Here is a 27,368-nt window from a genome sequence, read left to right as displayed (position 1 = left end):
CCCCCTCTTATGTCACCGAATAGCAAATTAGTTCTCAGAATTCCAGAGGCCGAGCTTTGCTACAGCAAAGACGCCGACGTCACAGAGGGGGCGCCCACGTGACGGTGGCGGAGCAGGCTGTACCATCGCCCGGGGGCCGGGGAGGGAGAGCCACCGTCTGGCCCCTCGAGCCTCACACCGAAACCTCCAAACCCGAGACGCCCAGCCTGTGAGGAACCCGAAATATGCCGGACAGTGGGAAAATATTGTGGCTTTGAGGGTTTTTTATGGGCCGGAGCAGGCAAAAGTCGCGGAGAGCTGACACCGAGTCCTCCCCTGCCACGTAGCAGTGGTAAAGCCCGCAGCTCAAATTCCGAGAATTGAGCTCTGTTGATTCTTAGAACTGGGGTTCTTAGAAGTGGTGATGCAAGAAGTTTCTAGGAAAGGCCGGACACCAGGTGATTATTGCTGTTGCTGCCGCCGCTGCTGCTGCTGCTGCCGCCGCCGCCGCCGCTGTTTGCCGCTGGTGCCGCTGCCGCCGCCGCTGCTCATGATCATTATTTTACCTTTTAATTCTTTTTTTTCCGCTCTTGCCAAATGCTTTGGCTACAAGTTTCCTATGTGTATCTATTGATGTAAATGTATATATTTATTTATTGTAGCTGTCAGGTGTTAAAATAAATGCCGAAGATTAGTCCCACGTCTCTCCCACTCTAGGATATAGATTTTTATATATTTACTATTTTATTCTTGTTGTCTTTGAGTGAATTGGCCGGTTTGGGGAGGCTTTTGCCACCCTCCCTTGTGTTGTTTTGGTTTTTGAAAAGGAGGTGGAGGAGAGGAAGGAGGGGAATTAGGGGGCGGCCGGAGCAGAAAGGACGAGACAGTGCTTGGGTCGGGGGGTGATTCGGGCAAGTCTGGGGGCTGTCTGGCCCCAGACGGCGGAGAGGACGCGCGCTAGCGCTCTCGCTCTTTCTGCTGCTGCTTGCGTACGGCTTGTGATCTCGCTGGATTCGTGCGGCTGTGTTTTTTCCCTCTTTTCTCGCTTGCAAACTGCCTTCCTTGCTCCCTCGCTCCAGCCTCGCCTTCCCTCCCTCTCTCCTCCTTTCCCTCGCCTCTCCTTCCTTCCCCTCTCCCGTCCTTCTTGGTCACTCCGGGAGGCGAGGAGGGAGGCTGCCCGCTCGCTCGCCCCGCTGGCTCCCTTCCACCGGCCTTGGTCCTCTAGATTCCCTACCTCCGAGCCGAGATTTGGGAGGAAAAATGCAAGCGAACTCCTCGTTTTGTTTTTGTTTTTTGTTTTTCACAAACCCAGTTGAAGTATGGGTTCTACTCTTTTCTTTTCAGAGCCGTGATCTTCCTAACGAGATCCGAGTGTTTTGGTGTCCCCTTCCCCTGCGTTTTGGGGGAGGTTTAGCTTGCCTGGGGGCGGGGATGTTGAATACTTTGAAAATTATTCTTTCTTGGTTGCAGTCTAGGGAGTCGGGAAGCCCCGCGCGCTCCCTCTCCCCATCGTGGGGAGAGAAGCTTGTGGCGGGACGGGGATTTGGGGGGGTGGGTGGGAAAGGGGTGCGCGTTTGCACCTGCGGTGCTGTTCAGCGTGCGGGGACTCCGGGAACCTTCGCAGGACGGCCCAGCCAAGCGGGAAGGTGGCGGGATTTCTGGCGGTCGCGGTGTTTGTATTTTGGGCGCTTCGTGACTCGGTGTTAGTTCCCAATGGCTGTTCCTCCGCTTTTCTAAATTTTATTTTTCCCATGGTGCAAGCTTTGTAAAAACAAACAAACAAACAAAAACTGCGGGCCGGAGAGTAGCCGGCGTCAAGGCTTCAGATTTCCCCTTGCACTGGGCGAGGGGAAAAACAAACAGCCCCAGCCCGCGGTCCTACGTGCGAGACCCGGGAGGAGAGAAGGGCACTTTGTGGCCCCAGCTGGGGGATCTGGCGCGGGAGAAGGGGGCGCGGGCGCGAACGGGAGATCTTTGTGAGTGATTTTGCAAAAACGGATTGCGAGGTTGGTTGGATTTGCAACCTGTGGCTCTCCTCGAGGGAGTAAGAATGCGGGAAGGCGGCGGCGGCGGCGGCCCGGGGCGGGAGTGGGTGGGGAGTTGGAGCCTCGGAAATCGGCTGCGCTGGGGAGCAGCGGGAGCGAGGGGCCACCCCGCTGCCGGATGCAGTGACCGTGGTAAACGTCTTGAGAACTGTGGGTTGCGTTGCCTTTATGATGCCGTATTATCTTGGAACTCTGGCCAAAAATGGAACTAGTGTGGCAATAATGAGTTTTAAAAGCTATCCTATGGAAAACAAGTACACAAACCTACAAATTAAAAAAAAGCATGAAAAAGACCCTTTTTATGTTGTGCACTCTCTCGAAATGTTTGACTTGGTGGTGGGGGTCCTGACAGCTGAGCCGAAAGAATGACCCCAAAGTGGGTGCTCAAAGTCCAGAGCTGTTACTGGGTCCCTGACCTCTTCTGTGAGCTGGCCATCCCCCCCAGGAAACTGATTTAATCCTTTATGGATTTTTTGTTCAGTTTATAGTTTCCAGGAGGTAAATCTTGTAATGCTTTGCTCTTTTTCTTTTAAAGTAAAATGTCAGTAGATGCATTTTTTTACTTAAAAAAAAAAAAAGTAAAAAGAAAAAAAGTGGGGCAGGAGAGAAGGAACCAGGGAAAGGGCTGTTTAGAAATACAGTTTGTGGCTCTGAGCGATGCCACCGGCTTCCTCTACAGAGACTGCCAGTTTCCTTTTTTCTTTGCAAGGTGTGTGTGGTTTTAATAAATAACTTTAAAAAAAAGTAAGAGGGGGGCCCGCAGGATCGGTCAGGAGACAGGTATCTATTTTGCTCATTATTTACTACTAAGAGCCTTTGGCACTGGAACAAAACCTCGTAAATCTGCAACCCAAGTTGAAGTTCATCTGGCCCTAGTCCACCCGCTATTCCTGGAGGTAGCAAACATGAGCTCAGAGGAACGAGGTGAAATCACATTCTTGCTTTAAAATATATGTGTTTTTTTTTTTTTAAAGGAGAAAAGATATTTGTCTCTGGGGGAGGAGGAAATGGAAAGGGAGTACCAGGAGATGGGCATTCCCTTGCTAAAATGACTGTAGTTGAGTCTTCAGGCCAAAATAGAAACCTGAAGATGGGAAATAGTCCTCCCTCCCCCCACTTATAAATAGAAGGTTCCAATATCCTATTTGGAAGATTTCCAATACTGCAGGCCCAAGCATTGACTGGTTTTAAGGGTCTGTTGGTAGCGACGATAAGGCTAGTAGCTGTTTGTAAAAACCAGGCAACTTGAAGAAGGCAGCTAGAAGTGGGAATTCTCCAATTGGCCATTTCCTCTATGCTCAGTTTTGAAGGGTTCTACCCCTTGCTTTCTTGAAAAGCCTGTCCCATTTTTATTGTGGGTTTGGTTGACAGGAATGGGACTCTAAACTCTTAAGCTGTCGTTTGCTGAGCCTTAAAGAGTTCCAGTTATTGGTTGAGTAAATGGTAGCCATGGCTAGATGTCAAAATTCTTCCTTCCCTCTCTCCTTTGCCTGGTAGCCACACTCACAACCCACTTTGTTGTGAAAAATTTAGCGATTCAGAGGAGGTGGTGCGGCAGCGCCACCCCTCGGTGGGTGAAACTATCTATTTGCAAAAGTCAAATATTTGAAAAATGTTGTGAAATGACCTTATGAGGATTTTTTTTTTCTTTAGGAAGGGGAGATAAAACTAGCTTTTTAAACAAGGACTTTGTAGTTGATCTCTCAAAAGGAGGGAGAAAAGATAGGATGGTGTCATAATAGGCGAAGTAGTTCGAGTGTGTGTGTGTGTGTGTGTGTGTGTGTGTGTGTGTGCGCGCGCGCGCTCTCTCGGGGAGGGTTGCCTGGTTGGCTTTAAGTAGGCGAGTTCTCCTGGCGGAGGTAGCCCCCCTTCCCTCTTGGACTTGACCTCTCAGGGCACCCGAATAATGCTGTCTGTCTGATATTGAGACAAGGAGGAACGTTTTGGTGTAAAAAACCATAGCGACTGGAAGTCCTGTAGTTTTGCTGGCGGTGAAGATGGTGTATGTGGGGGTGGGTCGGGGAGGGAGGTTTGTGGATGGACTGGGGCAATGGTAGGCTGATCCGTAGCCGGGTTTGGAGTCCTCTGGGAGTCAAAGTAGTGTGGCGCGTGCCAGTTGCCTGCACTGCGCAACAAGTGGGAAAGCCGCCGCAGTGATCCGAGCGAGGGTGCTGTGTTGTGGGAAAGCTGGCCGGTTTCTCTTCGCCCCACTGGAAGCCAGGAACGGCTCCTCCCAGCCCTCCCCGCCTCCCACTCTGAGAAGAGAGCCCCACCAAAAGACCAACTCGTCCCCACTCCCCCATCCCCGGCTTAGCCGAGCGCTGTTAAGCCTGCCCTTGGCCTCCAGGACCCCTTTTCTACGTGGGAATCAGTTTATTCCCCACTTTTTTGCTGGTCGACCAGTGTTTGGCAGAAAGCTCTGGTAATGCCGTCGAGTGCCTTCTGCTTTTTGAAGACATGTGCACCTTTTCTTTCTCTTCCCAATACATTCAGCCTTTCGGGCTGGAAGAATCAAGGTATATATAATACATGAACGCAGCTCCAGATACCGCGTTTCTGTTGCTAGAGGCCTGAGCATCGGGAATAAGGAATTACATCTAGTAAATTCAGTGTTTTCCAGCTTTGCCCTATAGAGGCACCCCCCCCCCCCTCCCTTAAGAGACAACAGCAGCCAAAAGGTGGGGGGCAGTCGGGTGTGAAAGGCTGTGGTCGCGCGGCGATTTTCTCACGGACTGAGTCCGCCACCTAGTGGTAGGTCCTGGCTGAGTTCCCCGCCTAGGGCAGTGGACCGACCGCGTCACCTACGGGTCCCCAAGTATCCCAACCAGGTGCTAGGACTGACAGAGGGAGGGTACCCTCCAATGAGGATGACACCCAACCTCCAAAGTTTCGGTACGATGGATGAAAATTAGAAAGGCTGCGGATGCTTGCTCCATCCACAGCCACTCAGCGACTGGCATCTGCCTCCGCTAAGAGAACCAAGAAGTACCGGGTTCTGAAAACACGATTTCCCAGTCGCTGTGGCCTCTCCCCCGGAAAAGTCAATAGTGGAGGGATGCCACAGGGGCTCTAGGACATATATCGTTTTACAATTGAGGAAACAGGCCTGATGAGAGGGTTAATGGTGAGTTAGTGACCTAACCGGAACCAGATTTTAAGCTTCTGAATTCCAGGTTAGTGACTTAAAAGTCAAAGGCGAGTTTATCTCCGCCCCTTTGAGTTATCTAAGAGAAAGGAGCAGAAGTCAGAGGGAGCCATGATTTTAACCTCTTAGGTAACCATTGTTGGAAAGGGTTCCCCAGCTGTCTCCGAGGAATTTGTTTAGAAAGCATGGCCCAAGATTTTCAGTAACAGACATGAAAAGCCTACGGTAGTGCTCAGGGGTGGGGGGTCTCAGTTCTTGGGAGGGGGCTGTGTGTGTGTTAGGGCGTGATTAAAGCCCAGTCCCTAGACTTGCAGAGATGCACCTCGCTGCTCCCGAGGCTCGCATTTGGATCCTGAAATAGCTCTCTTCCCCTTCTTTCCAAACTTTGCTTAGTGGCTTGGCGAGAAATCAATTGTATGTGTGGGTCCTATGGACAGGCAGAGTGAAATCCACAACAGCTTCTCAGCAAAGTTTTCTTTCTCGGAGCTCAAAATTTAAGATGGCAAACGCGCGACCGTGTGCTGGCGACCCCTAGCGACCGCAGGCGCGCACACCCGCGGGAGAAGCCGTTGTTTCCACCGCCCTGGTCCGCCGGAATCGAGTTCCGCCTCTCCCGCTGCGGGAGCTGTTGGAGGCCGCGTCGGAGAAACGCGCCTCTGTTCGGGTTGGAAACGAATCTGGGGACGTGTTTGAAGAGCGGTCAAGTTTGACTCATCGCTTTCCAAGGACAGTTAGTGCCTTCCATCTTCATTAACGTGAATAAAGACCTTGGCTGACTTCTGTCCAGATCGGATTTTTAAAGGCATTGTTTGCCTGGGGAGATCATGCCTCTCCTCTCTCCCGCCAGACCTTTTGCAAAGGCCGAGCCCAGTCCAGCCAGGATGGCCAAAATATCTTTGCTCGTGGTCTGCTGGCATCGACTGCCGGCCCTTTCTGGAAGGCCGTCACGAGCTGGGCGCCTGGGGAGCGTCCCTTCTGCAGCTCCTCTTCAGATCTTGATGATAAAACACATCCCTCTATTTTATTGCATTTCCTAGAAGCTTGCAGGCTTGCAAGAGCGCTGTTGGCAGGAAGTGTGATAGAAATGAAAGTCAGGACATAATGTCCCTGAACACCTCCTCGGTCACCCAAAGCGGCTGCCGAGGCCACCGCGTTATCAAATTCACTTTCATCTACTGTCTTCCTACCCTCCCGCCCCCCAGCCAAGAGCGCGAGGAGTGTTTCTCCCCCAAAACAAAAACAACTCGGCGGTTTGACCCTACCCCGCCACCTCCAGATCACCATGGCTAGACCCGAGCAGCTCATTAGCTGAGACGCTGCGGAGAAAGGGAGCGCTCAGGAAGGAGCCCTGATGCTGGTTCCACTGCGGCAGCTCCAGCCTTATTAAAATCCCCCGTCCCTGCCCCTAAAGAGTGCTTTGCACTTCCAGATTCTCCTTTGGATTTCTCAACGAGTTATTGGAGTTATTAGATTACCAATAATCCAAAACCCGAACGGGATATTGAAGGGGGAAGCGCGGAAGGCATTCTCCAAATCGGGAGACTGTGTCTAAACTAGGTCAATGGGAAGGAGGGGCGGGGCGACAAGGAGTTGTCGGTTTTAAGCCTTGATGGAGGGCTCCCTCTAGTGTTAGGCAGCAGTAAAACATGATTAGGTTTGAGCTAGTCCCGGAACCACGGGACTCCTAATTTCCAATAAGTGCATTTACTTAATTTTAGCTTCCCTTCCTAGATTCTCATCCCATCCCATATTAAATTTCAGCCTTCGCTTTCACCTTTATCCCACCGGACGAAGGGATGAGAAAGTGGGATTTTATGAAGCCAAAGAGGCCCAGTCTTTACTGACCCCGCCTCCGCTGCTGATGCGATGCGCGGCGCACTGTGACGCTACCCGCTAGTTTTAGGAGTGGACTGCGGCCTTACAGGTTGCATCTTTCGCGCCCCCTACTCCCCACCTCCCGGCCCCCACAAGTGCCTCTCGGAGCCCGATACTGAGACCGATTAGGCGATGGCGCCCAGGGATTATAATTCCGAGGAAGGCCACGGGAAGGCCAGGCCACCTTGGAGCGCGCCCATGAACGCGATAGGGTTTGAGCCCAGGCCCCTGCCGAATCCCGACCTTTTCTCCATGGTTTCGGAGAAATCGGATTCGGGAATTCCGAAATCTGGCCAGGTTCGGCCTGACAGCTCCTATTCTAAAGATCTTAGGCGGAAACCGAGCCGAGCTGGGTTCGCCTTCTTGCCAACGTAGGCGGAAGGGGCTTTCGGTTTAGTTTTCCTCCAACTCGGCTGGGGCGCGCTGGATGGAGACCCTCAGTCCTCGGGACTCCGTCTTTTTGACCTTGAGGCCTCGCCTAACCACTCCCTTTAAAACAGGGGGAGGGGCGGGGGGCAAGCAAAATGAGAGAAAGAGAGAGAAAAAAAGACACACCAGGCAAACAAACACCGGAATTCGGCAACTTGAAGTCATGAAATAAGCCTGGGATTGGACTCGAAATCCTGGGTTCTAGACCAGCTGTGCCTGACTGTCCCTATTTATAAAATTGTTATGGGGAAGGGGTTGAACTAGTGAACTATAGGAGTCCAGGACCGGGAGCGGACGAGGTATTTAGGGGAAAGTGTGCCGTTTTCCTCGCAAGCCTCCTCCCCGGGCGCCCACCCCCTCCGCCAACCTCGCCGGGTGAATCCCCGGCGGCCCGCGCGGCGCAGGCTGCGATCCTGGCGGCCGTCCGGGCCGGCAGCTTCCTGGAAAGTTACTTCTCGTTGGAGCCGGCGATAGGCAGAGAGTGTTCTTTGAAATCCGCTGAGTTGAGATCGACTACGTTCCGGGAATGAGAGGGTTGTGCCATTCCCCTCACTGCCCCCTGCCTTGACGGCGTAACAGGAAAAAAAAAAAGAAAGAAAGAAAAAAGGCACACATAATGTTCGTTACCGAGGTGCACGAAAAGTTTTTTTTGAATGTAACCAAATTAAGGGCTGCCACCGGGGTACCGCCGGGCCTCCGCCGCGCCTGCGGGGGATTCGAGGTGGACGGGCCGCGGTGCGGGCAGCACGCCCGGGGGTGGGCGGTCCCTGGCAGACAGGTACGGTGTGATGGGGGTGGGCGAATCTGCGGATCTGCGCGGGCTTGCCCTGGCCGCAGGGCTCGAGTTTGTGCCCTTGTGTGTGAGCAAGAGACGGGGGCTGCCTCTGGAGGCGGGAGGAAAAGGCTGGGGTCTTTCATATTGGCTGGCTTCGCTCTCCTCACCTCTTGTCTCTCTCCCTCTCCTTTCTGCTGTCTTTTTTCTCTTTGACTTTTTTTTTTTTTGGAGGGGGAGTTCCCTCTTTTTTTCTTCTTCAAACCCTTTAAAGGATCTGCCTTCTCAAGGTGCCTCACTGAAAATACACAGGGAAAGCGCCAAAGGAGAGAACGTGTGTGGGGTGGAAAAGACCATGTTTAACTCTCACTTGGTGGTTTCCGCGACTGGGGCTGGCTGGGGTGGGGAGAGTCCACGTCTGGGCCCTTGCAGATGTCAGTTTCTCCTTGACAGCTCTGCTGTCTTGGTTGTTTCTGTGGAATGAGTCTTGTGTTTGGCATTGGTGGGATGGCCGAAGCTAGGAGACGGGGTTTGTCCCGGGCTTTGCTTGGAATTAGTTCTGAGATCTTGGGCAAGACATCCCCTGGAGCCTCAGTGTCGTCCCAGGAAATGGGGGCTGTTATTGTTATCAGCCACAATAATGGATGGGAAAGAGCTGAGTGGTCCCGAAAAACAAACCAGATGCTGTAGTGCTCCCACACCTGCAGCATCTAGAGGGCGGCAGCGTTGCCCACACCCACTGTAACCCACATACTCACTAGTTGTGGGGCTCCGAAGACAACGCTAGCTGAGAAAGGAGTGGACTTAATAAGGACAGGGGCCTTAGTGTATGCGCATTGTTTTTGGTCAAGCCAGGCTGAGAGGTTTACAGTGGAAAGTGCCCAGCCTAGGGCCTGGCTGACAGTGAACCCAGGGGAATTGTTTTGTTTGTTTGTTTCATTCCGCATCTGGAGTGAGTCATTGCCACTTGTCAAGGTGAAATGGCAAATCTGGGCTTCCTGTGGTTCCAAAAGTCTGTGACTGGAAATCCACAGGCAAGATGGTGTTTGAAGCTTGTTCCAGGGCAGCCTTAGGTATTCCAGAAGGGTTGAGGGATCTCTTCCATGGGGGAAGAGGGGAAGGTTTATAAATAAACCTCACATGTGTCTTCAGCATTTGTTTTCCAAGGAGACCATCGTCGGACTTTGGTTAGGACCCATTCAGTGTATCTCTCTTTGCCCATCTTGAGTTAGAATGGGGAGAGGAGGAAATAAATAGGTTCTTTTGTCTTTTTCTATCCTCTCCCTTCCCCCATTTCCTTCCCCTGTCCCCACTCACTCACATGCACACATTAACCTTGAAGCCGATGAGATTGAGTGACTGGCACTTGGGACCACAGAGAGATGTCAGAGTGTTTGGTTACAGACTCAAGGAAACCTCTCATTTTAGAGTGCTCATTTGGTAAGACTCAGCAGCCTGGAATGGGGGCAAAGTGCTTGTGTGAGGGAAGGAACTTAAAAATGAGATTCACCCACATCAGGGTGCTGTCTTGCATGTTCTACAGCACGTAGGCTGATTTGGAAAGGGAACAGGAATTTAAGCCAGAAGACCTAGGGCCAGGTCACTCACCATTTATGTGGCCCAATATGACCTCCCTGGCCTCGGGCCCCCTTTCCCGGAAGATAACTCTAAAGGGCTACACTTTAAAAGAAGTCGTGCATGGGGGGGGGGGGGGTGTGGTTTCAAATATTGTTTTGTTTTGAAGCCCACATGTGATCATAAATGAGAGTCTTTCACCTATGCTTTAAATTATTTTGTTTTAGAGAAACCAATTTGGAGAGGGTCCATATTTCCTAAGCGCTTCCTGGCCAGGTCTCAGTCAAACCACACAGTTAAATCTTTCACCAGCAGGGGGAAGCACAAACTTGGAAGTTTGTAGCCCTGTATCTGGTCTTAGACCCAAGAGGGATGGGAGGGGAAATTTCAAAAAAGGAGAGAAGAGTAGATATACCATCTCAGGTTGTATTCTGCAGATTCCTTATTCTGTCTTAAGTGTTTCAGCTAGTCAGGAAATACTGCCTAGCTGTTTGTCCGGAGCAAGCCACTTGAACCCAAGTCTCAGTTTTGTCATCAGTGAAATAGGGATAAAGATGTTGACCCTGTTGGCCTTGTGGAATCATTCTAGGCCTTGAAAGATAATATTTTAGCAGTTTTTGAAAAGCATCCAGAGTTTTTAGGCCCCTGAAGGATCATTCTCATTAGTAGTGAAAGAATCACTTTTATTAATTTTTTCTTTCCCATAAACTCAAGGGCCTTTGGATGGCATACATTTTTTACTCTGAGAGAGGAAATAAATGTGTCTATGTATATGTAATTAATGTATGAAATTGTATTCCCAGTACTCAGGGTAAAAACATTATTATCGCATGGCTTTGGATGCCCGTTGTTTCCGTAAGAGCCGAGCTGGAAAAAATGTTTGCTAGCTTGTGGTAAAACCGCACCAGCTGGCAGGCTGCAGCTATCAAAGTAAAACTAAATATGTGTGTCCTAAAATAAGACTATAGTGGACAATCTTACATTCATTAAATCAATTTCTGTTTGCTTTTTCTCTTCCCTGCAGGTTTTAAGCAAAATTTTGGACTGTGAATCAAGGCATTGGGTAAGTAAATTAAATTATATGCTTTACAATTTTGTGGACAAACTTTTTTTTAATTTGCCAATGCATGTGTCTCTGTGAGTGGTGCCACTTTTCATTAGATGAGATAAAAGAGAGCCAATTGCCTGTCCGTCACACCCAGCCCCCACCCCTTTGCCCCTGCATTCAACTGTCTTAACACTGTGTGCGATCACTCATCCCCTTACTCGTTTCTTGGTTCACATTAATTTAGCCACCTACGATACACCAGCAAGGCGCTAGGTGCTCAGGATACAGTCAGACAATCCTGAAGCCTAGCAGGGGAGAGACAGATGGTGGCTGGGATAATGAAATGAGATGCCGATGAGAATAGCTACGATTTTTGAGAATCTACTGTGGACCAGGCACGTATCTCTAAGTTTTACAACCGCATAGGAATTACTACTCCCATTTTGGGAAACTGAAGCCCAGAAACCGTAAAACAACTTGCTCCAAGTCACACAGCCTGCAAAAGGTATGGCCCATGCGCTAACCTTCAAAGCATGCTTTCTCTCCCCTGTCACACACTCACTGCCTCTCAATGCTGGCAGCGTGTTTGGTATGTGGACAAAACATTCAACAAATATTCATTCCCTTCCTCTTTCCCCAATAGGGTTTTCTGTTAACAAGTTGGTTAAAGATTATTAGCTCATTGTACAGACATGAAGAGTAATGCCCAGAGATGGGCCATGAATTGTTCAAAAGCAAACACAAGGGAGCAGGCTAAGCCGCCTGCTCTCACACTCCTGGTAAGAAAGAAACAGGTTCTGGAGGACTAACAGGATTCTGACCTTTTCTTTCAGGTGAAGAAAAAAAATGGCCTCGCCGGCTGACAGCTGTATCCAGTTCACCCGCCATGCCAGTGACGTTCTTCTCAACCTTAATCGCCTCCGGAGCCGCGACATCTTGACGGATGTTGTCATAGTGGTGAGCCGGGAGCAGTTCCGAGCCCATAAGACGGTCCTCATGGCCTGCAGGTGAGGGGTCTGGAAGCGGAAGGCGGACGCTGGATATAAGGGGAGCGATGGTGCCGGCTGCCAGTGTGGAGCGCGGAGGCCTCTGGCTGTGTTTGGGATCACATCTCATTTTTCTCCAGATCTCCAGCACATGGCCTGGCAGAGTGGGTTCCCAGGAAGCAAACGAATGAGCACACTTTCAGAAAAGAAAGAGTTTCCGTTCTGTGGGGATAGAGGGAGAAGAAATCATATACTGTGTCCAGAAGAGATGTGTTTTGGGCAAACATGGAGACTAACTTCAGTGAACCAGTGAAAAAAATGAAAAGTGAAAGCGAGTTTTAAAATATTTTAAGCAAGTTAATTTGAGATCTTTTGCTCTTTTTTTCTGTGACTGTATTTATTTATACCATGACTATATTTCTATGGGTGTTTCAGAGCATATGTAAGTTGGTGAAAGTGAGCTGGCTAATTCTTCATACTTGTCAAGTATTTCAAGTGTTCAGAGCAATTTATGTTACAGCACCTCCCTGGATCTCCATAGTGGCCTGTGTTATGGATGGCACGATTAGCTTCATTTCATAGATCATAAAATGAAGACATTCATAGGTGAACTGATGTAGAGCCAGGGATTTTGATTGCTAGTAGGGGACTTATTCAACATCTACAACAAGCATCTTTGTTTTAAATAGTGGAGAGGTTTATATAGAGAGAAAAATAATAGCTAACGCTAACCGAATGCTAACTACGTGCCAGGCATCAATCTGTCCCCTTTACATTCTCATTCTTGCCACAGGCCTGTAAGGGAGACACTCTTGTTTCTGCTTTGCAGAGAAGGAAACCAAGGTGCAGAGAACTGAAGTCTCTTACCCAAGGTTGCCTAGCTACCTACTGGGTGAAGTCTAGCTCACTTCTGGCAACACGCTCAGAAAGAGTAGAATCCAGATAACAGTCCAGAATTCTGGCCTCTCACTGAGTGCTCTTTCCTCTACCAGATATCATGGTACCTGGAGGCATGGCTTGACACTGACTTGGCTCTCCTAGGAGTATTGACCTTGTGATAGTCTATGGACTTTTAGAAAATCAGTAAACTGTAGATGTAGGCATCGTTTTATTTGTCATCAATACCTAATTTGCTTCTAAAAAAATACAATAAGATTTTAAAAATAAGGATAATTTGGTGGAACAAGAAAAGAAATGCTTATCCCAAAGATATAGACTCAAAATAGTTACTGCAAATAAGTGCTAAATTTAGTTCTGGTAAGCTGTGCAGTTAAGACCAAAAGAATACAGGTTCTGTGACTTTGTGAAAATCACTTGACCTCTTTGATCTTAGTTCCCCCGTTTGTAAAGGGAGAGAAGGATAGAATCTGCCTTGCAAGGCTGTGAGGAGCACGGGATAGCGTATGTAAAGTGTGTAATGACTCTCTGGAATTTAGTAAATTCTCCATAAATGGCAGCTATTATTAATTGCCATGGAAGCTCTGAAGCTAGGTCCAGGGGAGAGGGGCTGAGCGTCCGCGCTGACTGTAATTGATAACAGTTTCTATGTGTCTGTTATAGTGAGACATTTCTTTGTTTTACAGTGGCCTGTTCTACAGCATCTTCACAGACCAGCTGAAGTGCAACCTCAGTGTGATCAACCTGGATCCTGAGATCAACCCGGAGGGGTTCTGCATCCTCCTGGACTTCATGTACACGTCTCGGCTCAATCTGCGGGAGGGCAACATCATGGCCGTGATGGCCACAGCTATGTACCTGCAGATGGAGCATGTTGTGGACACTTGCCGGAAGTTCATCAAGGCCAGGTGAGCTGCCGCCCAGATGGAAGCCTTGGAGACGGAAGGGATCAGACAGGGTCAGAAATGCTTGATAATGCTTGCATGCAGAAAAGATAACCCACTATGATACGCCACAGCCTACCTTTCCACTGCTTTTGCACACTCCTGCTACCTAGGTATGCCACGTGCATCCCCACTTCTTGCTTCCTTCCATTCACTTGATAGACCCTTTCCTCCCACCCATCCTGCAAGACCACGCCTGGATGCCAGCTTCTTCATAGACGTTTGTGCAGTTATCACTTTGCTGTTTCCTCAGCTCTTCAGCTGTGTCTGAAAGCCTTTTGCCTGTCTTTTAGGCTTTGCCTCTGTTTTCACTATTTGCATACATGTTTTAGTTCTCCTTTAGGCTTCCACTGTAACTATTTACATATGCCCCTTAGTTCCGCCACCAGACTGTGGGCTGCTTTACTCATCTTTTATGTCACCCTGCTCCTACTAGAGAGAACATTTATTGAATGAAATTGGGTTCACTGGGTCTAGCCCCCTACCTGAGGGCTGGTAAGACATGACTGTCACGGAAAGATGAGGAACCTGAGAGCCAAAGAAGGGAAGAGCTTTGCTAAGTGGGACAGCGACTTGGGCCTTGACTTCTGTAGAACCATTTGATTCAGCTACTCCAGGGTAATTGCATCCCTTCTCAGACAGAAAGGTTTCCGGCCTCTCTTCGAACATCTCCAGGAGCCAGGAACTCAGTGTTCCCAGAGCCATGCCATGCAGTTCTCCCTTGGATAGTTCGAAAGCTCTTCTTTACGGCGAGTTGAAATCTGGCTCCCTTCACCTTCACTCCTTGGTTCTAGCTCTGTTAACTGCGGTCAGACTGAGCTGGCCTATTTTTCACCCACATAATGTCCCTTCAAGTATACGCAGCTTGAGCTCTTTGTCTCCTGTGGGTGATAATGGTGGCAAGATCATCATTATGAATGCTTTCTCTGGGTCAGGCCTTGCGCTTGGAGCGTTCAGTAACTTGCTCCAGGTCACAGAGCTGCTAAGTGGCACAGCGGAGACTGGAAACCAGGTCTGGCGGCTGCAGAGCCAGGGCTTCCTACGCTGGCACGTGCTGCCTGTTCTCCAAAGTAAACTTCCCCACGGCTCCAGGCAGTATGTAGAGCGAGTCCCTTCTTCACAGGGCACCAGTATGACAATGACCCTCCAAACACGTGGCATCAACATCGTATAAATTCTTCCCTCCCTGAAGCTCAGTTTCCAGGTGTGTAGAATGGAGACAGTAATTCCTGATCTACATCCCTTCTGTAAGGATGAAATAAGATAAGGACTCTGACAGCTTTATATTCTATAACATTTGAATAATTATAGATTCATGCATATTGTATACATATGGGACTTAAACATACAAAATCACGTCTAAACAGGCACTGATTGTGTGGGTAACTCACTTCCCTTCTCTGGGTTTTGTTTCCCCAGCTGTGGGCTAGATTGCTAGACTTTTAGCGGAACTGCCTTGTAACTGCAAGTGTTTCCCTACTCCAGGGCCACATCGCCCATGTCTGGCTGACTCAAGTGCAAATGTGGTTTCATAGACCAGTGTCACTTGGAAGGTTCTGATTTGGAGGCCGGGGTCTTCTCTCTTTTTGCTCCTGCAGTGAAGCAGAGATGGTCCCTGCCATTAAGCCTCCCCGTGAAGACTTCCTGAACAGCCGGATGCTGATGCCCCAAGACATCATGGCCTATCGGGGCCGGGAGGTGGTGGAGAACAGCCTGCCCCTGAGGGGCGCCCCTGGCTGTGAGAGCAGAGCCTTCGCCCCCAGCCTGTACAACGGCCTGTCCACGCCGCCAGCCTCGTACCCCGTGTATGGCCACCTTCCGGTCAGCAGCTTCCTCTTCTCCGACGAGGAGCTGCGGGACGCCCGGATGCCTGTGGCCAACCCCTTCCCCAAGGAGCGGACCCTCCCCTGCGACAGCGCCAGGCCAGTCCCCAGTGAGTACAGTCGGCCGGCCATGGAGCTGTCCCCCACTGTGGGCCACAACAACGTGTACTCACCCAAGGAGGCAGCCCTGGAGGAGGCACGGAGTGACATGCACTACAGTGTGGCCGAGGGCCCCAAGCCTGCCGCCCCCTCGGCCCGGAGCGCCCCATACTTCGCCTGTGACAAGGCCGGCAAAGAGGAAGAGAGGCCCTCGTCGGAGGATGAGATTGCCCTGCATTTCGAGCCGCCCAATGCACCCCTGAACCGGAAGGGTCTGGTTAGCCCGCAGAGCCCCCAGAAGTCCGACTGCCAGCCCAACTCGCCCACGGAGTCCTGCAGCAGCAAGAACGCCTGCATCCTCCAGACCTCCGGGTCCCCTCCGGCCAAAAGCCCCACTGACCCCAAAGCCTGCAACTGGAAGAAGTACAAGTTCATCGTGCTCAACAGCCTCAACCAGAATGCCAAACCAGAGGGGCCCGAGCAGGCCGAGCTGGGCCGCCTTTCCCCTCGAGCCTACACTGCCCCGCCAGCCTGCCAGCCGCCCATGGAGCCCGAGACCCTTGACCTCCAGTCCCCAACTAAGCTCAGCACCAATGGGGAGGACTCCACCATCCCACAGGCCAGCAGGCTCAATAACATCGTCAACAGGTGATTTCAGAGGCAGTCCGGACCTGGGGTCGGGGCTTACCTGGGCAGGGTTCTGGGGTCACTTCTGATGGATGCAGGGGGCTGTGTTCTGCTCTTGCCTGAAATGCTGAGCACATTGGAGCTATGGGCCAAGGCCTATTGATTGAACTGGCCTAAGTAAGGAAGGACCTTAAGCTTCGGTATATTTTCACAGAGAGAGAGAATTCCCCTCCATGGTAGATGAGCATTCCAAGAATCCCAAGCTCCTGCAATCTCTGTGGCAGGGGGGAGTCCTCTTACTTGCCTTGGACCGCGGGAGGCTGTGGACTGTGGCACTGCGGGGAGGAAACTGGGCCCGGGAGTGGAGTTCGGGCTCAGTGTGGCCCCCGTCCATGATCTCGATGTGTCTGCTATTTGGAGGGAGGCTTGGGGACAAATAACTCTGTGGCTCCAGATTCCAAGTGGCCTCTGGGTTGCCCTGAGCACAGGGAGGAGGGGATGCACAAAGGCCAGGCAGAGCGCCCTGCCCTGCTCCAGCTGCTGAGGCCCTTTCCTCCTCCCCACAGGTCCCTGACCGGCTCCCCACGCAGCAGCAGTGAGAGCCACTCTCCGCTCTACCTGCACGCCCCCAAGTGCACGTCCTGTGGCTCTCAGTCCCCGCAGCACGCAGAGATGTGCCTCCACGCCACTGGCCCCACGTTCCCCGAGGAGCTGGGAGAGACCCAGTCCGAGTACTCAGATTCCAGCTGTGGTGAGTTCCTCCCCCTCCCTCCCCTGGCCTCTGCCTCTGCTCCACAGGCCTTGTGTTTCCATTTTATTTACGCTGTTGTCATTGATTGGGAGAAGCCCCTGGTTGGAAGTCCGTTGGCATTTAAATCACCAACCCATAGTCCCACTCTTGACCTCGTAGGGAACTAGGCTGACCAAAGCAAGGGATGGGGAATTTGAGTTAATCTGGGGGACTACTGAAGGACCACACAGCCCTTTCAGCTTCCTTCCAGCAAAGTTGGCTGTGGGGCTGGCCATAACTAGCTCCCGGAGCCTTCTCAGGCCCTCTGGACCCAAACTGATTGGTGTGCATGTTGGTTCACCCTGCTAGGCTGTACATTCTAGAAGGAGAAGCATCCGGCCTTATTCATGCCAGCATTTCCCATCGGGCCTAGTGAGTCTAGCACAGAGTAGGCACTCAGTTTTTGTCAGCTGAATTCGATTAGTTGAACTGATTATTAACTGACGTTTCTGGCTAGTGTGTGACCGGCCTCCCCAGGTTTTACCTCTTCCTCCAGCTCTGTCTGTAGCAGGATAGCCCAGTGATACCTCTTCAGGGGTAAACACACCATGATGTGTCATTTCCAAATTGTTAAAACAAAAGAGAAAATTAGTTATTTACACTGAGAGGCTTGGCACAGGGTCATGGACCGATAGTTGGGAGAGCAGGGACTGTCCCCTCCTGGCCCCGTGGCCATTTGCCTTTGCTCTACACTCCAGTTCCTTCTCTCTGGGCCTCTGTTTCTACTTCCACCATCATCTTTGGTCTCCCTATCTCAGAACTGTTTGGGAGACATGAAGTCCAGATAGGTGCAAGGGTGACCATGGTCATTGTTAATTCCTCCTTCGATGACCTCAAAGTATCTTTGACTTTGATTCATATCTTACATTCCTATGATGCTTTATGTTATACAACGTGCTCCTGCGAGGTAGGCAGGACAGGGGTTTATTATCCTGATTTTGGAGATAGAGACACAGACAGAGGCTGTCTTACCCAAGGGCTTCTGGGTATGAATGTAAGTAGAACTATGACCTGATAAGGAAAGTCAGTCCTCAGAGCTCTCGAGAGAAGGAAGTGCCAAGCTTTCCTCAAGCTGGCGCAGGCCATGTGGGTACCTGTGGGTTTGAGTTTCCCTCCTATACCTTAATATTCAAATCTGTCTCCTTTCTCCTCCACGATCGAGACTCTAAACGCTAAGAAAAAGAGAATCCGCACAGGCCCTTTGCTCTGGGCTCCCGTGAACCCTGGGCAGACAGGGCACTGGGGGCTCAGTTTGGCCCTGGGGGTAGCTCCGGAGGAGGGAGGCCTCGGAGCCCTACCTCCCTTCCTTGTGGTTCTGACGCTGGTGCCCCCTCCCACCCTCCAACAGAGAATGGGGCCTTCTTCTGCAATGAGTGTGACTGCCGCTTTTCTGAGGAGGCCTCCCTCAAGAGGCATATGCTGCAGACCCACAGTGACAAACCCTACAAGTGTGACCGCTGCCAGGCCTCCTTTCGCTACAAGGGCAACCTCGCCAGCCACAAGACCGTCCACACGGGTATGGCCCTGTACACCCTGCCCCCACCCCCCGAGCTCACCAGGGTTCCCCAGGGGCAGGACGGGGAGAGCGTTCTCGAGAAAGCAGTGTAGGGCCTTGGCGCCCGGTGGGGTGAGGCAGGGAGCAGGTGCTGTCCTGGCCTGAGTGCGGGCCTAGCCCTGTCACGCCTTTGCTTAGTGACCCAGCCACTCCCTGCATCCTTTGTCTTTCCTCTGACATGCTCTGTCTTGCTTCTCCACCTTTGCTGGGGTCAGAAGTGTTAATCCCACTGTACAGGGGAAGAAACTTTGGCTGAGAGGGGCAAAGTCGATTCGGTTTTTATAAATCAGAAAAATGCTACAGGCCTCTTGATTCCCTCTGAGGGCTTGTTCCTTATCAACTCACATTCCTTTCCCAGGTAGCGCCTAATAACCTGATTGTTGTCCAAAGTTGACTCTCTCCTGGTATTTTAAATGGGTCTGTTATCCCAGAAACTTTCCATGAAGGAAGGCTTGGCCCTCCTATTGGTTTCCTCTGTCTGAGCAGCTACTCCAACTCAGGCCCCAGCCCTCTTGCAAATGGAATCCAGCTGTAGTTGCCACAAGTGGAAAAGCATGTTTGTTCTCAAAGAGAGAAACTAGAGCGGCCTGATTGTGTCTCTCTGGGGAGTGGGTTGATGACTGAATCAGTCTTACCCGAGGGAAGAGCTGGAAGAGCCTTCCCAGGTCATCTAAACTCACCCCTCGGGTTCCAGAGAGGGAAACTGAGGCCCAGAGAAGGAGAGTGACATGTCCACATCCCACAGTTATATAATCCCAATGAAAAGGCTGGTTCTTGGAACCTTGCTCCTTCCTCGTCCCACGCCCTGCATCGTTTCCCTCCCTCCACGTCACCACCTGCTTCTTGACCCTGGTCGTGGGCAGGCGAGGTGTGCTGGTGCGTGTGTAGAAGAGGGCTGGCAGGCGGGGGTGGCCAACCCCTGACGCCTCTCTCTGACATCTTCCAAGGGAAAGAAAGCCAAAGTGGCCCCAGGAAGGGCAGCTTGCTTTGAAATCCAGGGCCCGGGGACTGTGGAGACGTCTGCTGAGTGTGGCTTGCCTTTTCCCCTTCTCTCGGTGACAGGTGAGAAACCCTATCGCTGTAACATCTGCGGGGCCCAGTTCAACCGGCCAGCCAACCTGAAAACCCACACCCGAATTCACTCCGGAGAGAAGCCCTACAAGTGCGAAACGTGCGGAGCCAGATTTGTCCAGGTGAGTAGAGGGCGTGGGGAAGGACCCTAACCCCGGATGCCGCTGAGAGGCTGCGGGGTGTCTGTAGCCCACCCCGGCAGAGCCTCTCAGTTTGCTCTTTGCTCTTCTGCGCAGGTGGCCCACCTCCGTGCCCACGTGCTCATCCACACTGGCGAGAAGCCCTATCCCTGTGAAATCTGTGGCACCCGTTTCCGGCACCTTCAGACTCTGAAGAGCCACCTGCGAATCCACACGGGAGAGAAACCTTACCATGTACGTTAGCCTCTCGTGGCTGCTGGCTGGCCTGGGACGGGTGGGGAGGTGGAGGGCTGAGGCCGCAGGACTGTCTGCTCTAATCTCAGGCACGCAGTGGGATGACCACTGAACTCTAACGGTCCTAAGACCTGGATTTAGGCCTGATTTTCAAAGACAACCAGCTTGACCTTGGCCTGAGTCTTAGTTTGCTCATCTTTAAAGTGGAGGTGTTGGGCGAGGTGATCTGGGCCTTAGGAAGGAGGTCTAGATTGTGAAGACATAGATATCGGAGTCATTCATTCATTCCACAATTGCTTATTGAGTGCTTCCAACATGGCCCTAAACTGGGCTAGATGTCTACTTCAGGGGAGCTAAGGTGTTTGAGAAGGAGCAGTCAATAGAGTAGGAGGAGACCCAGAAGAATGTGGTGATACAAGGGAAAAAAACAGAGAAAAGGCAATTGCAGGTGACCAGCAGCAAAAGGCCATGATCAGGCCATAGGAATCACAGTGTTCTAGGGCAGGGTCTCAGCCAACTATGGCTTGTGGGCTAATTTTTGAAATTCCATGAGCTAAGAATGGTTTTTATACTTTCAAATGGCTAAAAAAAAAAATCAAAAGAATAATATTTTGTGACATACAAATTATATAAAATTTAAATTTCAACGTCCACAAATAAGGTTTTGTTGGCACACAGCCAGGCTCACTTGTTTACGTATGTCTCTGGCCTCTTTCACACTACAGTGCAGAGCTGAGTAGTTGTGTCAGAGAATATCAGGCCCACAAAGTGTAAAATACTTACTGTCTGGCTCTTTACAGAAACAGTTTGCCGATCTCTGCTGTAAAGGGGAAAGATCCTGGCCAGGTAGCTGAGATATCTGGGTTCTTATTCCAGCTTTGACAATGACCCTTTTTAGGGCTGTGGGCAAACCCTGACCCTCTCATTGGGCCACAGTTTTCTTTCTCTGTGAAATAGTTGAAGATGCTGTAGATGAGCAGTTTTCAAACTGTGCTCTTTTCAATCGTTGAGGTTCTGCAACCCCGCAGGGCAGGACTGGAATGAGACAGCAGCAGTCTCTTTCCCTTTCCAGTTTCCATTTAATTTGAAAAAAAGAGTCCCATGGTTTACAGGTGTGGAAACTACTGTTATAGATGAGGCTGGCTTTGCTGAGCTTATGGCATCGCTGTAGGTCGTGATGGGCACAAGGACGAATGAATGAATCGTTAACCCGTATCGCAAATGTTAACCTGCAAAAGTGGTTATTTTCATTCAGTTGTTTATCAATCCTTGAGTGAATATCTCCTTACTTGCTTTTGTTCTTGGGCAAATGAATCATCTTCTCAGTACCTTAATTTCCTCATCTGTAAAATTAGCCTGATAATAACACCTACCTCATGGAGTTGTATTAAATTAAAGGATTCCCTGAAGCGTTCAGAACAGTGCTTGGCCCATAGTGAGAGTCCAATACATATTTGCTGTTTCAATTATTCTCTGGATGTTTAGATGCACAGGAATGTCAGAGTTAAGAGTGACCTTCAAGTATATTGACTCGGTCCCTTACAGAAGGAAAAGCCAAGGCTCAGAGAGAAATGCCGCACTCAGGACGCACAGCAGTGGGTGCCATAGATATGAGGGGCCCTTGTCTCCCAAGACCGGGGCTCTTTCTACTCACTGCCTGCCCATTTAATTTGTTTATTTTTCTAAATTTATTTCCATTTTCATTTTAAAACATATTCTCTATATGAACATATTTTATTACACTTTTATTAGGGGATAGTTTTAGATCTATAGAAAAGTTGCAAAAATAGTATGGAGAGTTCCCATATGCACCCAGTTTCCCCTGTTGCTAACGTCTTATTACTAGGGTACATTCATCACAACTAATGAACCCATTCTGGTATGTTATTTTTAACTGAAGTCTATACTTTATTTGGGTTTTCTTAGTTTTTACCCAAAATGTTTTTCTGTTCCAGGATTGCATCAGGTTACCCCATTACATTTAGTCATCCATTTTACTTTTAAAGAACTTTCCCACTAAAACCATTATCATCCATTCATTGAATCAAAGCAAGAAACAGCTGTACTTGCTAATGCCTTGTTAGCTGATCCGAGGTATACACACTAACTTAAAGGAATATAACTGCATTTTAAAAGCATCTCCTAGATTCCAGAATTTTCATGAATTCAGACGGTTCTAATCCATTTATCCAAATATGTTCAGATTTATTGCATAATTGTCTGAGGTATATTCTATTAGGAACTGGGAAGATTACAAGGTTTAGTAAGAAGTGATCACCACCATCAAAGGATTCCCTACCTGAGAAGGATGCTAATGCATGGGATGGCATTACATGGCAAGGCTAGAAATCTTACAGAAGTCAAAGGAAAGAGGGATTATTTTCATCCTTGAGGGATTCAGGAAAGCCTTAAAAATTTGGGGAGTCTGCATCGGAACTGCATTTTTGGTTTAGACTTGAACTTGTGGAGCTGAAGCAGGGAAATGCATCTCAAGCAGGGTAAAAGCATGACCAACACTTTGGAAAGCAAGGAAGGGACATTTGTACACAACTTACTTGTCCCTTAGCAGAAGCCAGAATTCATGTGGGTTCTCAAACTGGCCTTCCAGAGGGAAGAGCTGCCCCATCCCTTGAAGGGAGAATCTCCTTCTCAAGGTCCTTGAGTAATCACATGTTTCTTGAGTTGATGACTAACAGTTTGCCTCTGGTTCTCTTCCAGTGTGAGAAATGTAACCTGCATTTCCGTCACAAAAGCCAGCTGCGTCTTCACTTGCGCCAGAAGCACGGTGCCATTACCAACACCAAGGTGCAATACCGTGTGTCCGCCACTGACCTGCCCCCGGAGCTCCCCAAAGCCTGCTGAAGCATGGAGTGTTGATGCTTTCCATTCGAGCCCCTTCTCAGAATCTACCCAAAGGATACTGTAACACTTTACCATGTTCATCCCATGATGTAGTGCCTCTTTCATCCACTAGTGCAAATCATAGCTGGGGGAGTGGGGGGGGTGGGGGAGGGGCGGGGGGAGGGGGAGCCAAGGCCGCTCCCCTCCCCCACTGCCGTAAAACATTAAGAAAATAATACTGCTTCTTCTCCTATGTGTAAGGCGAACCATGTCAGCAAAAAGCAAAATCATTTTATATATCAAAGCTGGGGGAGTATGCAAAAGTTCTGACTTGACTTAGTCTGCAAAATGAGGAATGTATATGTTTTGTGGGATCAGATGTTTCTTTTGTATGTAAATGTGCATTCTTTTAAAAGAAGAGACTTCGGTATGTTATCAAAGAGAGGGCTTTAATTTTTTTAACCAAAGGTGAAGGAATATATGGCAGAGTTGTAAATATATAAATATATATATATATAAAATAAATATATATAAACCTAAAAAAGATATATTAAAAATATAAAACTGCGTTAAAGGCTCGATTTTGTATCTGCAGGCAGACACGGATCTGAGAATCTTTATTGAGAAAGAGCACTTAAGAGAATATTTTAAGTATTGCATCTGTATAAGTAAGAAAATATTTTGTCTAAAATGCCTCAGTGTATTTGTATTTTTTTGCAAGTGAAGGTTTACAATTTACAAAGTGTGTATTAAAAAAAAAAAGAACAAAAAAAGCTGCGGAAGGAAAAATGTGTAGTTTTGTTCTAGTTTTCGGTTTGTATATACCTGTACAACGTGTCCTACGGTGCCTTTTTTTCATGGAAGTTTTCAACGGGGAACGACCGCACCATCCCTTTTGGAAGTGTAGGCAGACACAGGGACTTGGAGTTATCACTAACTAAGCTCTCTTTGGGAATGTTTGTCTCATCCCATTCTGCGTCATGCTTGTGTTATAACTACTCCGGAGACAGGGTTTGGCTGTGTCTAAACTGCATTACTGAGTTGTAAAATATAGCTGTACAAATACAAGAATAAAATGTTGAAAAGTCAATTCGGTTTGTTCTGGGATTTTTTTCCTTGTGCCGGAATTGAGACTTGGATATCCGAGTCTGTTTCCCCAGCTCTTCACCTGGTGGGAGGTGCTCACGGAGGGCAGCCGCTGCTGGCCGCGGGGCTCGGAAAGGCAGAGGCCGGGGCTTGCTCCTGCTGGCTGGGCGGGGACCTACACCTTTGGCCCCTGGCAACAGGCTGGACCAAAGACTTCAGATTCTGGTCATGAAGCGCTCAGGTGGGGGGTTTTGGATGGACCTCTCGCCTCTATCTCTGGCCGGTTCCCTCCTCTTTCTGTTTTTTTTTTTTTTTTTTGGTTGTTGTTTTAACCAGCTTCATTCACTTTATTTCTCACTCAGAGCTCTAGGCTGAGCTTTAGATGAATGACCTCGGTTATAGCCCTTCTGCCACCAATGTATGTGTCCTTTCCTCCCCTGGGCCTTGGAGATTTTGCCCTTTTTGTGAAGTGAGAAGGCTCAGCACCTCCTGGCTTCATAAACAATTTCTCTCTGCTGGGGTCCAAGGACAGTACGGAGGCATCTGCCTCAACTCACGCATTCCTCAGCCTTGGTGTCTTTGGAGACTTTCTGCTGTCTGCTGTGTGATGGACAGACATCTACAGTCTCAGAAACTTTATGCATTGATACGAGCCAAGCCAGTCTCCATCCCTGCAGAAGTGTTCTTTGTCCCAAGAACTCTGTGTTGGAAGTCAGCCACCTCCTCCTGTGTGACCTGGGACAACCATGACCTCTCTGGGTCCCCTTCCCAACCACCCCTGAGGGGATTGGATTAACTAGATTGTTTATGATTCCATAATTCAGACATAAGTTCACCCTAGCTTACTTTGACACCCCGTTTCATTTTACCTCAGAAAACCTCAAGAGCCAAGTTTGATTGATGAGAACTAAGAATGGTGAGGACAAATGTGGTCCTGGCCACCGGGGCAGAGGAGAAAGTCCTCACTCCTCTGTCCCCATGCCTGGGTAGCAGTGGGGTGGGGACATGAAGCAGAGCCTTTGCTGCGCCCTCGGGCCTCTGGCTGGACAGTGGTGTCCCTTGGCAGTGCCTCTGCAGCAGGCTCCGAGCACGTGCTGGGAAGCCTGCAGGAGCTGACCACCCAAAGCCCCAGAGAGAGCCTCAGAAAGTCACACCGCCCTCTGCCAGCCACATGGCCTTGCAACTCAGGTTTCCTTTGAAAATGACTTTAAAGGACTTGCCAGCTCGAGGCCTCAGCTCACCCTGCTCTTTGAAAAGGGAGAAAATGATCCCTCTGATCCCACAGAAACTTGGCAGAAGAACTTACAAAACAGACAGCTTCAGGAATGACAATTCACAGGCCCGAGGGAGGCTGGCCCCAGGGCCGATTTGCTCCCCAAGGGCCTCTGAGATTGTTTACGTATCATTACTGTTTAATAGAGGGGCTGGGGCAGACAGTGTGGGTGGCATTCAAGTTCAAACAAAAGGAAAGATCAAAGAGTAACTGCAGCCAATTGACAATCAATAATAAGTAAAAGGCAAACATCTCTAAGCAGATAAGCTAGGGCAAAGGGAATATAAAATTTTTATTACAAAAGCGTGACATGAACACAACTTTTCACAAATGCATAACTTACAAAACAGGGTGCATGATGTTTTTCTCTATGTTGTGGGGTTTCTAGAGGAAAGGTTTCTAAGGACCAGAGTGGTGGTTGGAGGGTGGACCTGGAGAGGGGGGTTGGTTAGAATCAATTTAGGAGCTGGAAGGGATGGGGGATGGTAAGGATTACCTAGCTCAAATCTGTCCTCAACCCATGAAGGGACTGAGATAAGAAACTAGGGTGGGGGCTTTCCGTCCTAGAACCATGGCCCAGTTTGTCCTTAACCTCGCGGAGAAGGCCCCGGCGCTGGTCAGCGCTGCTGTGACTTACTCGAGGCCTCGATTGGCCACATTTTGGCACCATGCCAAGGTTGAGCTGGCTCCTCCAACCCCTGCTGAGATCCCTACAGCTATTCAGAGCTTGAAAAAAATTATCAATAGTGCTCAAACTGGTAGCTTCAAACAGCTCACAGTTAAGGAAACTCTACTGAATGGTTTGGTGGCCACTGAGGTGTGGATGTGGTTTTATGTTGGCGAGATCATAGGCAAGCGTGGCATCATTGGCTATAATGTTTGAAGACCAATCTTTCCTTTGTTATTTGGGTGTTCTTGGACCATGTGTGAGCAGACTGCTATTTGAATAAAATAAGACAATGTGTCAAAATCAGTGTTTCTCTGTCAAGCACTACATGGAAGGTCACAATTTCTCTTGATATTAAGTTGGGTTGTCCTTTGCTTTAATACATTAATACAGCTGTAAATGCATGTCTTTGCTTAGCCTGCAATTGGAAAGGATAGATATGAATATACCAACCTGGTGCATGTATATATGAGGATAGCATTTTACTTTGAAGGCTTGAAATAAATGATATTTAAGCTTAATTTTAGAAAAGTTGGGGAAAGGCTTTGAGAAAACAAGAACTTGTTCCAGTAGGAGAAAAATAATACCATGTGCCAAACGTGGTATATACTAGTTAAATCACCTAGTATAAAGAATACAATTTGGACTGTTTTTCTTTGCTAAAATCAGAGAAAGACCCCTTTGGCAACAGCTGTGTCTGTAAATGTAGGGGTACTTTTTGTCAACTTGAATATTGCTTCCCCAAAAGAGACCAGCCGGGTGATATTCTGTGTGTCTTTGTAACATCTTTAACACTAGGACAGAGAATGAAAGAAATGACCTATTAATCTGTCTTTTTTTTTTTTTAAGGACCTATCTTTACAAAAATAAAATATCCTATAGATACTTAACAGGATTATAGTTTAGTATCATCCATGGGTCAAAATAGTATATTATGTCCTGAAATAAATACAAGTGATTGGTATCAAAAAAAAAAAAAAAAAAGAAACTAGGGTGCACTGAGGCAGAGAGTGGAGGGCAGTCTCCTGCCCCTGACCCCACCCTGAGGGAAGGAAGCACAGTCACAAATGTTCCCATTTTAGAAATAAGAAAACTGAGGCAGGGACTTGTCCAAGGTCACACAGCTAAGAAGTGGCCAACTAATCTGAGTTCACACAACTGCTTGTTGGTAGAACTTCAATCATTTCCTTTTCTTGGGAAAAATGAGCTATTTCCTTTGGAACCTGGGTTCCCATTCCTCTGTCTGTCACTCACAGTAGTATATTTATTAAATGTGGTAATAACATCTTGCATTTGTGAGGTGCTTATGATTTTCAAAACACCTTGGTATCAATGATCACATTCAATCTCACAACCACTCCTCAGAGTAGAGGTGACAGAGGGATGGAAACCTCAGAAACTCCGCAACAGCAGCAGTGCCAGGAGTTACAGTGGAACCAGGGGCCCATAATAACACATGAAACTACA

At 49.1% G+C, this 27,368-nt stretch overlaps 1 protein-coding gene and 1 pseudogene across 8 annotated transcripts; both read left to right on the top strand.

Moving 5' to 3' along the window:
- The first annotated feature begins 198 nt into the window (after window positions 1-198).
- On the top strand, window positions 199-23,965 carry BCL6 (BCL6 transcription repressor). 7 transcript variants are annotated; one of them, XM_082460926.1, is made up of 10 exons: window positions 199-437; window positions 10,845-10,883; window positions 11,708-11,875; window positions 13,438-13,659; window positions 15,294-16,265; window positions 16,811-16,995; window positions 18,383-18,550; window positions 19,652-19,782; window positions 19,897-20,034; window positions 22,753-23,965. In XM_082460926.1, exons 3-10 carry the CDS (start codon window positions 11,715-11,717, stop codon window positions 22,894-22,896), a joined length of 2,121 nt encoding a protein of 706 aa, XP_082317052.1. In that variant the 5' UTR covers window positions 199-437; window positions 10,845-10,883; window positions 11,708-11,714; the 3' UTR covers window positions 22,897-23,965. The 7 variants fall into 7 exon arrangements, with proteins under 7 accessions (XP_082317052.1, XP_082317050.1, XP_082317051.1 ...); XM_082460924.1 differs by having other exon boundaries at window positions 200-437; window positions 11,702-11,875; XM_082460925.1 differs by lacking the exon at window positions 199-437 and adding an exon at window positions 872-1,241 and having other exon boundaries at window positions 11,702-11,875.
- A 1,787-nt stretch (window positions 23,966-25,752) lies between these two features.
- On the top strand, window positions 25,753-26,204 carry LOC309660362 (ATP synthase subunit g, mitochondrial pseudogene; annotated as a pseudogene). The gene has a single exon. The product of its transcript is annotated as an ATP synthase subunit g, mitochondrial pseudogene (transcript).
- The last annotated feature ends 1,164 nt before the right edge of the window (window positions 26,205-27,368 follow it).

This window comes from Balaenoptera physalus, assembly GCF_965194825.1.
Source record: "Balaenoptera physalus genome assembly, chromosome: 4".
In the NCBI taxonomy this organism is placed as follows: domain Eukaryota; kingdom Metazoa; phylum Chordata; class Mammalia; order Artiodactyla; family Balaenopteridae; genus Balaenoptera; species Balaenoptera physalus.
The sequence above is the reverse complement of the archived record's forward strand: the minus strand, read 5'-3'. Positions and strand labels throughout refer to the sequence as shown.